Raw genomic sequence first — 13,362 nt, 5'->3', positions numbered from 1 at the left:
TCTGTGGCAATATCTGATCCCAGCCAGGAGCACAAGAAGAGTGATGTGGGTGAGAGAGGGGAGGGCATGAGGGGAATCCATCAGGATCCCTACACAGAATGTAAGATCAACCAGTAAGTGGTGTAAATAGTCCCTTCTCTCCTGGAGCAGAATGGGGAAAATTCCACCCACGGCTGGAGGAGGGCTACAGAGCACGCTTTTTTGGGAGGACAAAGATTGGGAAAATGATTCAAGGACATAGAGGGAGCATGAGACAAAGTAGAACTACAGCCAATGCCATGGTGGGACAGCCCTAGATCTGATGTCCCGTAAGCTTTCACAAACATGTTCCTCATGCCACACGATAGAAAACCAGAGAAAGAAGGCGGCCACATCCTTGCTCTTCCTCTCTCACCCCTCGAGACCTACTTCTTTGTCTCTCTTACAGCAACAGCAGCATGGCAGATATATTCAGGTGTGCCCTCAAGGCAACTGGACGTGTATTGACTTACGTGACATTGTATTGTCTGGAAGAATCAAACTTTGCCAGCAGTGTAGTCCCTTCCTCCCACCACCAGGAAAGCAGGGCTGCCCACAAGCTGTCCGTAAGAACAGATCTGGGGAAACTGTTTGGGTCTATACCCAAAGGAGAGAGGCAGGTTGCCCTCCAGAGGAAGGCCCCGTGGTAAGTCTCTGCCCTTGCTCTTACTCCTGAGAAGACACACTTGTGGGGAGCCTGAGCTGCCTCCTGCCACCATCACTCCCCCACCCGAGTTCCCCCAGCTCTGAAGCCCCTCCAAAATAGCTTCCAGAAAAGTTATACAGGCTACATCCACCCAAATAACTTCCCTGATGGGCAAAGGTGGAGAGGGTGAATGATGATTGGGATCCAGGTGGATCATTCTCCCCCTGGATTACAACCCTTGGGTCCATTTCCGATACGAGGGGCTGTTGATCTCCAGGCTGGTCAAAGAGCGTTATTTCTGAGGGGGGCTGCTGGCCAAGCCCAACATGGTGGGACTAGACCGTCTCCCTGGAGCTACCTTCCAGCAGTTCTCGTTGATGTTACCAGCACAGGAATGGCCCTAGGTTGTCTGTTCTTCTCCTTTCCCCCATAAAACAACAGATGAAAGAAGCCAGGGAGAAGGCTGATCAACAGCTGAGAAAAACAAGAGCTGACTTGACCTACTCGCAAGACATTGACGTATGGCCTCCCTGGGCACTATGATGAAAGGCAAGCAGGACAGCAGCACCAGCCATGGCTAAAGACCTGCTTCTCACCTCAGAGTCACCCAGAGGTCACAAGCAGGCTGACAAAATACACCCACAAAAGCAGAAGGCATCATCCCAGCTCCTTTGGTGTGATCTAAGAAGACGCTCTCTGGAGGTCAGGGGATCCCAAGGGCTGCTGGCGGGAGCTGCCTGTGGCCCTTCCCCATCTGAAGGACCAGCACGGGGTGGAGGAAGAAGAGTCTTGGGTCTCTTATCTGCACAGAGACTCCCAAATTGTCTCAGGACCCTGTAGCCCAGAATGGGATATTTCCTGAGGATCAGGTAATGACGAAAGAAGCTAGTGGCAAGGAAGTTGGTCACAGGTCTGGGAAAAACCTGTCCTAAAGGAAGTTGCTCTTACACTATCTGATCAATGATGACAATTTATGACTTAAAAAAATTTGTCTTACCCACAACATTACTGTAACCTTCTTAACGAAAGGTTTTTTCTTCACACTTAAAAACTTTCTACAGCAATCCCATCAGTGGTCCCATGGATAGACTGAAATGTTTCCTGGCATCGGCTTGAGGTGATCTTCCCTTCATGTCCACTAAAGACATACTCAGAGAAATTAAAAAAAAATAATTAAGGAACCTGATGAGTCTTTCAGGAATCCTAAGTGCCACACAGAGGTGTGGATTCATTTGCCTTTTTGGCACAAGCATGGAGTCATATGGTCCCTGCCCCTCATTATTGTCATTCCTTACCCAATACTGTTTTCGCTGCTCCGTCTGCTTTTGTAAGGCTGCTCCAAAACAAAAGAAACAAACTGGGAATGACCTAGGTTTTATTTCCACCGGGTTATTTTTAACCTGGATCTTCTCATCGCTTTTGTTTATGGTGCAGCTGCACAAAAAAAGATGTCTCTGCACAAATGAGGCAGCCAGCTGCAGTTCGTGTCAGAATGAGCGGGCAGCGACAAGGAGCCCTTAAAAAAAGACAGAGAAAGCTCTTGCACCTAAGTAACGAGTGATGGGATCCAGGAAGAAAGAATTGTTGCCTTTGCTGCATGCCGCAATCAATCACGCTACAAATTCCATATGATTTTATCTAAAAAACAACCCGCAACATTTGTCTTTATTTTTCCAGTAAAGTAATGCAGTTTTTTAATTCACGCATCTCCTTGTTGTCACGCTTCTTTCAGCATCGCCGAAAGACCCACCATCGCACCTTCTTCTGGACCGTCTGACAGAAGCTGCAGAGCCAAAACCAACAGAAAGGAAAAGAAAAACAAACATTTCTTTCATCAGGAAGCTTACAGGCAAGGCTTCCAGTGCTGAAAGGTGTTATCTGCAACAAAACCAAACTTACAGCCTTAAATCTGAGCTTGGAAACATTCCCTGGGCCAACAGTTCCCCTCTGCCAGAAAGCCAACAGAGCCCAGCCAGGACATAAAGGGCATGTAGGAATTACCTAAGCTTTCCATACAAGCAGAACTGGGACAGCTTCTGGCATAGCTATGGTACCATCAGGAGTGATACCCAGGACAGCAGTACTCGGAGGGCTGGGAAACGCCAAGGGGCTTTGGCAAAATGGTAAATCAACACTTGATATGCACAGAAACTATACAGGCTAAAACAGTAGTGAGGAAGGTTGCTGCACTAAAAAGGGAAGATACAGAAACATATAGAAGAGGCATAAAGGTTAAAATTAGAAAAGCAGGGCACACCAGAGAACCTCTTATAAATATAGACCAATGCTTTAATACCTTATCAGGATCTATTTTGTCTAGATATATTTGCTGTCTTTATAGTTTTCCCATGAGTGCCTCCTGAAGCTGAAAAACTTCTTCCTTGCTCTAAATCTCGCAGGAGTCAAAGAAAGGAATTTATTCAAATCCTGTGCCTGAGATTATCACATATCTGCTGCTTAGTTTCAAGAAGTAAACAAGTTGTTTGTGTTTTGAATGAGAACGTTTTCTTCCTGTGAAGCTGCCAGAGGAATTTGGTGCATCCTTCAACAACAGACTTCAAAAATGTCTGTGTAGGCTTTAGCCACCCTAAAGTACAAATAACAACAACAAAACAAAAAAAAGCAGCATCCAAAGTGGAGATCTAGCACCTCTTTCCTCACTTCAATATTTAGTCCAAACTTGACATGTGAAATCGGATTAACGATCTTTAAAGCCTGATATAATACCACTGCAGGTTCAGCCTGTAACCGAAACTTAAAAGCCAAGCCTCGCAATGTGCCTCCGAGCGAGTGATACCCAAGATAGCAGGGAAAAGGACAAAGCTTTGCAGTAACAAAGGGGAAACTGGCTTCCCAGGTCTGATCAGCTATTTATTTCCTCGTGTCTTGAGTAGATAGGAAGGTCTGCAATCTTTTAACCTCAGCCAGAGGTTAAACCAGAGTATAATCTTGCATACTCAACACATATCTACAACGACAAAGGGCTGCCCCTTCCAACCCAAACCGTTTCATGAGCATTCAAAGTCAAGTTGGAGGGGGCTCTGAGCACCCCATCTAGTGGAAGATGTCCCTGCTGACTGCAGGGGGGTGGGCTGGATGGGATTTAACAGTCCCTTCCAACCCAAACTGTTTTACAATTATTGCTGAAGCTCTGTATTGAATCATAGAATAGTTAAAGCCCATCCAGCCCACCCCCCTGCAGTCAGCAGGGACATCTTCCACCAGATCAGGCAGCTCAGAGCCCCATCCAACATGGCCTTGAATGTCTCCAGGGATGGGGCATCACCCACCCCTCTGGGCAACCTCTGCCAGTGTTTCACCACCCTCATCAGAAAAAATTTCTTCCTTGTGTCTAGTTTGAGGCTACCCTCTTTCAGTTAAAACCATTACCCTTCGCCCTGCTAAAAAGTCTGTCCCCATCTTCCTTACAAGCCCCCTCGAAGTACTGGTAGGCTGCAATAAGGTCTCCTGGAGCCTTCTCTTCTCCAGGCTGAGCAGCCCCAGCTCTCTCAGCCTGTCCTCATGACAGAGGTGCTCCAGCCCCGACCATTCCGTGGCCTCCTTGGGACCTGCTCCAACAGATCTGTGCCTTTCCTGGGCTGCAGGCTCCAGAGCTGTGGACACACAGCAACAGCTCATTAATTGCCTATTACACAGTAAGGTATTTTATTTTGATGCATCAGTTTGAAATGTGCTGCTCTTTAATTTTGTGAGTTCCTTCACATTGGGAAAGGCACATGGGGGAGTTCAATTTTGCTTTGTACTATTATTTTAGATCCTTTCATTACATCAGGTTTATCACGTTACAGTTCTGTTGAGGCAGCGGTTACTCCAGCCTCATGCTGGTGTAATACACACCTTTTGTTCTCCCTCCTGTTTTTCCTCAGGCTGAACAACTTCCATTCATTCTCCTTGTCCATTTCTGGAACTATCTTTTGTCCATTTTGTCTGCTGAGAGTGGCCACAACCCCAAGGAATGACACTCATCAGTTTACTTGTGTAGGTTCATTCCCAAGCACTGGGCTGACACATGCACATAGGACATCCAAGAGGATACTGAACATCTTCATACTGACTTACTGCAGCTCATCTGAAACCAGCCACTTACTCAAGGTGTCCTCTTCTCCTGCTTCAGCCTTTGGTCCTTCTGGTTTTGAACAGCTCATGTAATTCTGCATTTTCTTAGAACACCAGCACAGATAAACACATAAAATGTTGCTTGTATCTCTCCATTCTTACACTGCCAAGCCCAGTCAGTGCAATGCTGCATCAGGCAAAGTGGGACAAGTAATTCTTCCAGATTGCAAAAGAAACATTTCATTTTCATCCCTATCCCTCCATGGCTTCCTAATCTAGGCTTCGCCACTTTGTTTTTCATGGTGAAAGATTTCTATATAGAGGAAGACGCTGTCTGTATGTATTTAGCTATATTATCTCACAGGCCTTACAAATAACCTCCCAGTTTTACAGGGTCCAGCAAGATTTTATTTTTTCATTACGGAGTCTAGAAACATAAACTAAAATTTTGGCCTCTAGTTTGCCCTAAGTGATTCTTAAATATGGCAGAAAGCTGTAAAATGTCTATTTCCATCAAACTCAGACAATGAATTACACAAAACTCTGGTAAAATTGAGCTTTGTCATGCAGTAATCACTAGCAGAACAAGACAAATGGATGCACACCAGCATCTCCCTCTCCACCTCATGTGTCGTCACTATTGGTGCAGAGATGTAACAACTGCAAGATGTATTAGTCTCTTAGTCAGCAATAAAAATGTCTATATGCAGATTTGAGATCATCCTAATTCATAATGAATTCTGCATCTCTCCCCATCCAGAAAAGAAAAAGGAAGAACAGCAGCAACAGGAATCTACACTACCTGCAGTGTAGCTGGGACATTTGCTCCCAAGGGTTTGCCTGTACAGATATCTTGGTATTTAAAACCATTTTACTAACACTGACAGAAAACTACCACAAGTAACATAATAAAGACAGCTTAAACTGTCTATCTGTAACAGAACACGTCTGCCAAAACAGACTATCAAGCATCTTCATCTGTTACTTGGTATGAGGACCCTTAGCAAAAACCTTCGTATAGACTGGCATCCAAAATTATTTATTCTGTATCAGTGAAAGGTCTTCAAATCTGCTCTAGAGAAATGCCCTGAGGAAGGCTTTGGTAAAGAGATAGGGTTTTTGTTTCTGCAATATGATGGAGACTGGGTAGTTCTGAGAACAAGGACTGAGCGGTTAGTTGATCAGATCCCATATAAATGAGATACCCAATGCAAAGTTCCAAGGTGAATCATAAAAATTAAGGTGCCAGTTAGGCAGCAGACTCAACAGATGACCAGACGGCTCCAATGAAAGCATCAGACAAGTCTTAACAGTGACATGAAGACACTACACAAACACTCGTTTTAGGATGAGTTGACTATGGCATCATAAACTGAGTATTACAAAGAAGAGGGCCCCAAGCACCTGGGAAGATGTGTGAAACATCTGGTTTATGAAATACTGCCGGATATGCATTTGACTATTAGACTTCCAAAAATCTTCATGCTCATATGCAGAAAGTCTACGTTGTTTCTTGCTTTAGCAATCACTCCTCACCAGCCTCGTTTCTTACACCTAGACACACAACTACTTCATTAATATACCATCATACTAGTATTAAAAAGCAAATTAATGCTCCACACAGTGCAATTATGCTCTGTTTGTTCAGTTGCTTTTGTCTGTATTTTTCATAGACCAGTACTTCCATGACAGCACTTCTGATCTCATTGAAGGCTGCTGTTTGTGTTTCAAACAACTGACACACTTTAATCAAAAGATCCTTCAATCCAAACTCCCCAATTCATGCTGAAATGTACAACACCGTTCTTCTGAGGAGCAATTCCTCAATTAACCAACAACATCCCAAAGTGTGTTTGGTATTCCTCATCTCTCCATTTTTCTTACTCCTGTATAATACCTAAGTAATATAAACCTAATGCATCTGCTTAGGCACAAGCAACACGTGAAGACAAAGAGTACCTCCCACCAAACACCGTGAGGTTTCCCTGACTATTCAAGCTTCTGTCCGCTCAACACATGTGAAATACAATCTTTTCTAACCAATTTTTTTTGTTTCATTATACAGTAACTGAGAAGACCAAGATGGGAGATTCATGACATACTCTGATTTTAGTTATTTTACAATGAAATAAAAATCAGTATTGGATTGTTTTTGTTTAAATGACCAAACACCTGCATCCCTAGCTTTATAGCACTTAAAGGTATAATTTCCATTAGGATAAGTAAGCTTCAACTGGTCTGGGGTATTTACCAAACAATGGCAGAAGGGTGTCTCAGAAGATTAACTCGGTTTCTTTTAAGACTGTCTTCTCTGTTCAATGCATAATTAACAGTATTGATCAAACAGGGGAGTAAAACCTCAGACTTGGTAGCGTGATTTGGTATGCAGTCTGGAGTTACACATGTATTTTTAAACATGCCTTTTTAACATTCCTCCAACAATCGAGCCGACTTCGATGCCAGCTAAGCACCAATACCCATCACCGCTAGCTTCTTTGGCTTGAAATACAGGAACATTTGCTCATTATGGCAATGGGGGAAGTTCTCCCCTTGTTATCCACAGTGCAGACTTGGAATATATACCAAAATATACCCTGGGGGGGTGGTGCTGGGTGTGTGTGTTGGTTTTGTTTGGTGTTCTTTTTTCCTGCATTTCCTGAGTAAAATGTCATAATTACCCAAATGAAAGGAAGCAGTTACGGTCTTCCTGAACACAGCTCTCTTCCCTACCAGTGCTGCTGGACTGGAATAAAAAAAAAGTATTATTTGTTTATCTTTACAGCTCTGGAATAAGCAATTCACAGAAAGCAAACATAAAATTTCTCTGAGGAAAATTCCTCCTCCTCCTTCTCCCCTTTTCCTCCCAAGATCTTTGTACTAATCCTTCATCCCACTTGTGAACTGTTAAAAAACCTGAACAGTGTTCTTCAAAACCCAAGTGCAATAGGGTTACACACCTAGACCTTGAACATAAAAAGCAGCACCATGACTTCATATTTAAGTAACTGAACCTTCTCATTAGAGGTGTTGCCTTCTCTCTCAGAAATCAGGAAGTGTCACCATTCCAGGGAGCCACACATAGAAGTACTTGATAGTACTACAGCACACTTCTTTTTGTCCACATGTGCACTATTCATCCCAGTACACAAGCTGGAACAACACAATTTTTCTTGTATAATACTGGATTTGTTATATCCATCTTTTTAAACACACATTCCCCCCACCTCCAAAACAAAAACACATAAAGAAAAAAAAGCTGTGTGATCCCATTGCAGGAAAAATGACAGTGTCTTTATGATGAAAACTACATTGCTAGAAAGAAGATTCACCCCTCTCCCATTTGTTGGCCAGGAGCCATCTCCAGTGTTGTACAGCAAGGAAAATAGGAGTCGTTTGTCAGGACACCAAAACACCCCAGAAGTTTATTAAAAGTGCTGATGTCTCCTGAAAAAGCACCAAAGCAAATGAAGCACGGCTCAGCTCCAGAAGGAATCAAATGGCCACCTTCTGTTTCTTACCAATACAGATGGTGCATGTGTACTAGATTTCATATACAAATAAACCCACTTATAGGTCCCCACACAAATTAAGAGAGGAAATTCAGCACTCTGGAAATAATAGGGCTAAGATTTTGCTTAAATATGCATGCATACACTAGTATTTTAATTGTGTGTCTTCACTACAGGTATACAGATCAGACTAACTACAGCAAATACTGCATACTTACCATGCACAGAACAAAATCAGAACATAATCAACTTCATGAAAAGTGCTATCTTTCAAGAACATCAAAAAGATTAACACAGAACAGTATTAAAAACCTGATTTTGCAAGTCATCTGGGGAGTAAGACAAAACTGCTAGACATTCATTGATTTCCTTAAACTCCAAATACTTGATAAACATTTCCAGAACCTATTTCTGTAGGTGATAATTAAACTGTCTTAGTTTTATGGCTGCTTTGTTCTTGAATCATTGAGCTGCTCAAAGGAAATCAGAAAGCAGCATACCAGAACCTGAAGTGTCTCAAGCTTCTTTGAAAATCTTTGTGCAAGCGGCACGTGGCTTCTGTACCTCTTACTGTGGCTATTTCTTGCCTGCTAGTTTTGCCCACAGAATATTTTTTCTCTTGGTTGCTCCAATTACCTTTCATTTTACACACAGATACTCGGGAGAGCCATGAAGCCTGTTTAGAAAGCTGCGTGAGGGCTGCAGGTGACACAGCTGTGCTACCAAGGGACTCCTGCTAAACAGCAACTAATTTTGCAGCAGTTTTACTCTCCTCCTGTCAGACATTTTTTGTGGAAATGCTCCCCCTACTCCATTATTCCCCGCTTCGTCCAATACAGATTTCTTTATTACTGCAGGGGGCTGAAATAAAAAATAACTATACTATCAGATCATATCTGAACTTAAAAGAATATGACTTTGAACACAGCAGCTATTTCTATAGGTTAGGTGGATCAGGACCCATCCAGAAGTTTGGTAATACAAATAATAATGCAGCAGCTTCGTCTTTTTGCATCTGAATCAGGGTGGGTTTATATCTACAGAGGATATTCAGAAATGAGTCATCTCATCTAATACCACTGTGAAATTATCTTTTAGTTTTGCTTTCTAAGAAACGGGCATAACTTCACATGTACAGAAAAAAACCCCACACTTTACCAGGAATGTTCACATCATCTTTAAAAATTTGAACTGCCTTAAAAATCTGGTTAAGCATTCCATCTTTCAGATGATTCAATGCTCCTACAAGAAATAGGTCTACATTCACAAAATATAGTAGTATTTGATTTCAAATACGTATCATGTATCACTGCATATACTGAGAAGAAAGAATCTGTGTATCCTAATAAGCATTCCCATTTATATACACCCACATGCTGGGTACTTTAAAATAAACAGCATTCATTTGAACAAAAATATACTTCCAACAACAGAATTTCTCTATTAAATCCATGTTTATTGCTTAAGTTTTATCACAGTGGAGATTAAATTATGCTTAATCATCCGGTCAGTGCTTTTGTACCTTCTTCGATGCCAAAAAAAACATTTAAACCAAGTCATTCATACACTCGAAGTCTTATTACCATCCCACCATTCATCGCCTCTGTGTGCTCCTTTAGTTGCCACAAACTGCAAGATTGTAAAAAGGTATAGCTAATAGGCTTATTTATAATACCATTTTCTTCAAGTATTCAGAAAGCAGTACAAGTAGCTGTACTGTATATTAGAAACATATCTGTACTGTTATTTATTGCTATAGGATAGAGGCTCCTGATGGAATGATAGTGAAATATTGCATCACTGTGTATGAAGATGATCTCAGCGTCCTGTAATCATCACAACTCTTCCCACGTTAGTGAACGACACTAGGTAAATGGGTTTCTTTCCTTTCTCTTTCAGGCATGGGATTTCAAACTACAAATAAATAAAGCATACACTCACAACATGTGTAGTGCAAATTCCAAGTAAACAGAATGACATGGAAATAAACTCATAGTTGCCAACTTTGGTTCAGCAGGGCAGTTATGATTTTATGCCCAGCACCCTGCATCCCCACCCTCGGTGCGCACCACCGCCAGCGTCCCATGTCGGCGACAATGATTGAAAAAGATTGTTGCAGGGAGGGGCCGTAGCAGGGGAAGGAGGAGACGGCCACCTCTGCAATCCTTGCGCTTGGGTGGCCAGGCTTCGCCCCACGCGTCCCATCAGACCTCAAAAGGAAGGCTGGTCACCCACCTGGAGAGCAGCCTCCCATCCCACGTCGGAGAATTCGTATTGGCAACTATGCGAAACATGGATTGCGTGGCCCAGACTAATAGAAAGTAATATTTTTCCAGATACAACCATTGAAAGAGAACATCTACAACGCTGCGATTTAGAAAGAACTTAATAATAATGAGAATTAATAGGAAAGACATTCAACTTTCAGGGGGTGGGGTGTGTGTGGGGTGTTTGTCGTTTGTTGGGTTTTTAAACAAATCCCAAGGACTGGTTTGATTCTGCACAGCTCTGGGCCATTACAAAACTTTCTGCATTAAGCACAGGGCTAGATTTTCTTTTTTTATTGTTGTTGTTTGTTTCATTTATTTCTCTTAATTATGCAAATCTACTTCCCACACAGCCGTATTTTAAACTGAAATAAAACTCCCTAATATTTTCATGGTATAAATTATATATGCAGAGAAAGGCAACAAGAAATTTTGTATAAATTAAAAATTAGGATATATTGTAGACCTGCTCAAGACCCTTTTCTCCAGAGTATCGGTAGTGAGCAGAAGAAGAGTCATGCAGCTTATCAGTAAAATGAGTACATATTTTTGCCATTTTTCTTCAGTGCTCATTTTAAGATTTTTTTTTTCCTATAATGTCTGTGTTCTCAGTCTGCAGCTTGCTATTTCTTGCACAAAGACTGGGAAAAATTATTTGTTTAAACAGCATTCTTGAACCTTCAACAAAGGAAACAGAACTAGTACTAAAGTTCTCTCAGCTAAAAGATGGATGGATATATTAAAATAATAAAAAAATAAAAGAAAAAAAACCTCTGCAAATAAAAAGAAACCTCTCCTCATTCAGGACATACACATTTAGCTTTTAAAAACTGAAAATTCATAAATACGGTCATTGTATAACTTTAGAGAATTAAGGCTTCTAAAAACTTCAGTGCCAAAATAACCTCTCTGCATCAGTATTTAGAATAAAATATTTTCCATTTTAGGTTGTGCTTGCCTTTTTTTTTTTTTAAGACTTTTCTTAGTTCCATAGAATTCTGTCACATAATATTACATACTGAAGGGGAGTGTTAGAACTGCTTATTGAGGTTTTAAGTAGTTGTTAGACTAAGTTACAGCGATAAAATTCGATTACTGATCTGATTCATTACTACTTTACATGGGGCAGTTGGCTCATTTCACCTTTTTTTCATGCTTAATGTGGCCGTTTCTTCTATACTTTCCATTTGGTATCCCATTCTGGTAATGTCCATTAACAGCGCTATGTTCGTTGCTTGACCAAATATGTTTGCTTTGTTTGCAGATAAATTTTGTTATCCTGGCCAAAACAGAATAAAGGCAGGCAGCACCTACTAGTACAACAAAGGCAATATCCAGTAAGAAATACTGATAGAAAGAGATGCTGTAAACAGCGGCACGTAGATGTTGGGCTCCGTTGTGACGGAGGATGTAATTAATCCAGTATACAGTCCGGTTAACAGGATGACCAGGTTGGTCTTTGTGAATCTCTGACAGCCTCTGGGCCTGCTGTCGGTAGCTACAGGGAAGAAAAAAAAAAAAAGAAAAGGGAAGAAAAGAAGAAGAATTGTCAGCACACTGAGCAAATGCAAGCCTGCAGACACATAAATATGTTTAAGCCTCTTCAGATCAAACAGCGTATTACTGTAGGACTCTGGCAACCACCAGCATACAGAGGGCTAGACACGGCAAATAATCTGTCTTTAAATCAGTTCTTACAGCTCATTGATGAAGAATGACTAGAAAAGCAGACCCCTGTGTGACTAAAGGCAGAAATCCACCCTCCAGCAAAGCGACGAAGAGCCAAGCTGACCTGCTGCCAGAGGGAAATCTAGTCCAAAATGAATCCTATTGAGTGAGACACATTTGCCCTTCCGCTGTAAAGTGGCAACATACCCTGTCTAACTCTCATTTGTGTTATCGTGCAGCTGAATTACTAGAGGAACACAACAGACTATTTCCACTTGAGTCCAGAGTTCAGCCGAGAACTTTCTTCTTCTCAGCAGGCTGTCCCCAGCACCTGATAATGTCAAATTCCTTCTCCCTCACCACTGCTGCAGGGTCAACAGGTTATCCATGTAGGACTTGCCTTTAGACTAAGGATAATTGCACAACGGTAAGGTGATGCAACTGATGTTATCAAGATCTCTTTAGCAACATTCCCCTTCCGCTGTGGTCTCCTTTCCCAAAGCAAGCACTGCTTTTGCTCCCATGAAAGCAAGCAGCATTGTCAGCACTGTACCCCAAAACTATGGTTAGCTCAATACAATAAACCACCAACTAACATGCCGTTATTTTTAACCTGGAGATGGCCTGAATATCACAGGTATTTAAAACAGAATAGTTCAGAACAAACTTGTAACGTGACTCTCCTTGCACTTTAATATCCCCGAGCAAATTTGTTTGCTGGAATTAGAAAGAGTTATGAAACCCAGCTCATGGGCTTTTACTTACGACGTAACAACAACAAAAAATCTACAAAAAACAGACTGAAGTCCTCATATTCATAATAACTTATAGTATTTTCATTGTAATAAATGGCCTTCCTGACCGTAAAAGAGGCATTACTGGTCAGAACAGGATTATTCCCTCCCCCCCCCCCCCCCATCAAATCACAGGACTTTAGAAGAGTCACTCTTTTTTAATACCTCCATACTTTTAGCTACAATCCAAACATGCCACCCTACATTCGTATAGGTGTATTTTGCTCCAGGCCCCTTCAGCAGCACAACAGACGCTGCTAAATATGAAGTAATCAAGACACAAAAAGAGACCTTGATCTGCAACAAGGAACATGTCAGTACAGGTTTGTTTCTATAACCTTTCTGCCCTTCACATGGCAACTGTCACAAAAAACAAATGAGAC

The 13,362-nt window shown here is 41.8% G+C and overlaps 1 protein-coding gene across 4 annotated transcripts in view; it reads right to left on the bottom strand.

Moving 5' to 3' along the window:
- Positions 1 to 9,685: 9,685 nt before the first annotated feature.
- UGT8 (UDP glycosyltransferase 8) overlaps positions 9,686 to 13,362 on the bottom strand; it is a 48,128-nt gene continuing 44,451 nt past the window's right edge. For all 4 annotated transcript variants that reach the window (XM_056356873.1, XM_056356897.1, XM_056356890.1 and 1 more), the window contains exon 6: positions 9,686 to 12,015. In XM_056356873.1, coding sequence (XP_056212848.1) covers positions 11,652 to 12,015 — 364 coding nt within the window. In that variant the 3' untranslated portion in view covers positions 9,686 to 11,651. The remainder of the gene's footprint in view (positions 12,016 to 13,362) is intronic.

The sequence above is a fragment of the Falco biarmicus genome, chromosome 1 (assembly GCF_023638135.1).
Source record: "Falco biarmicus isolate bFalBia1 chromosome 1, bFalBia1.pri, whole genome shotgun sequence".
Classification (NCBI taxonomy): domain Eukaryota; kingdom Metazoa; phylum Chordata; class Aves; order Falconiformes; family Falconidae; genus Falco; species Falco biarmicus.
This window is presented reverse-complemented; position numbering and strand designations above follow the sequence as displayed.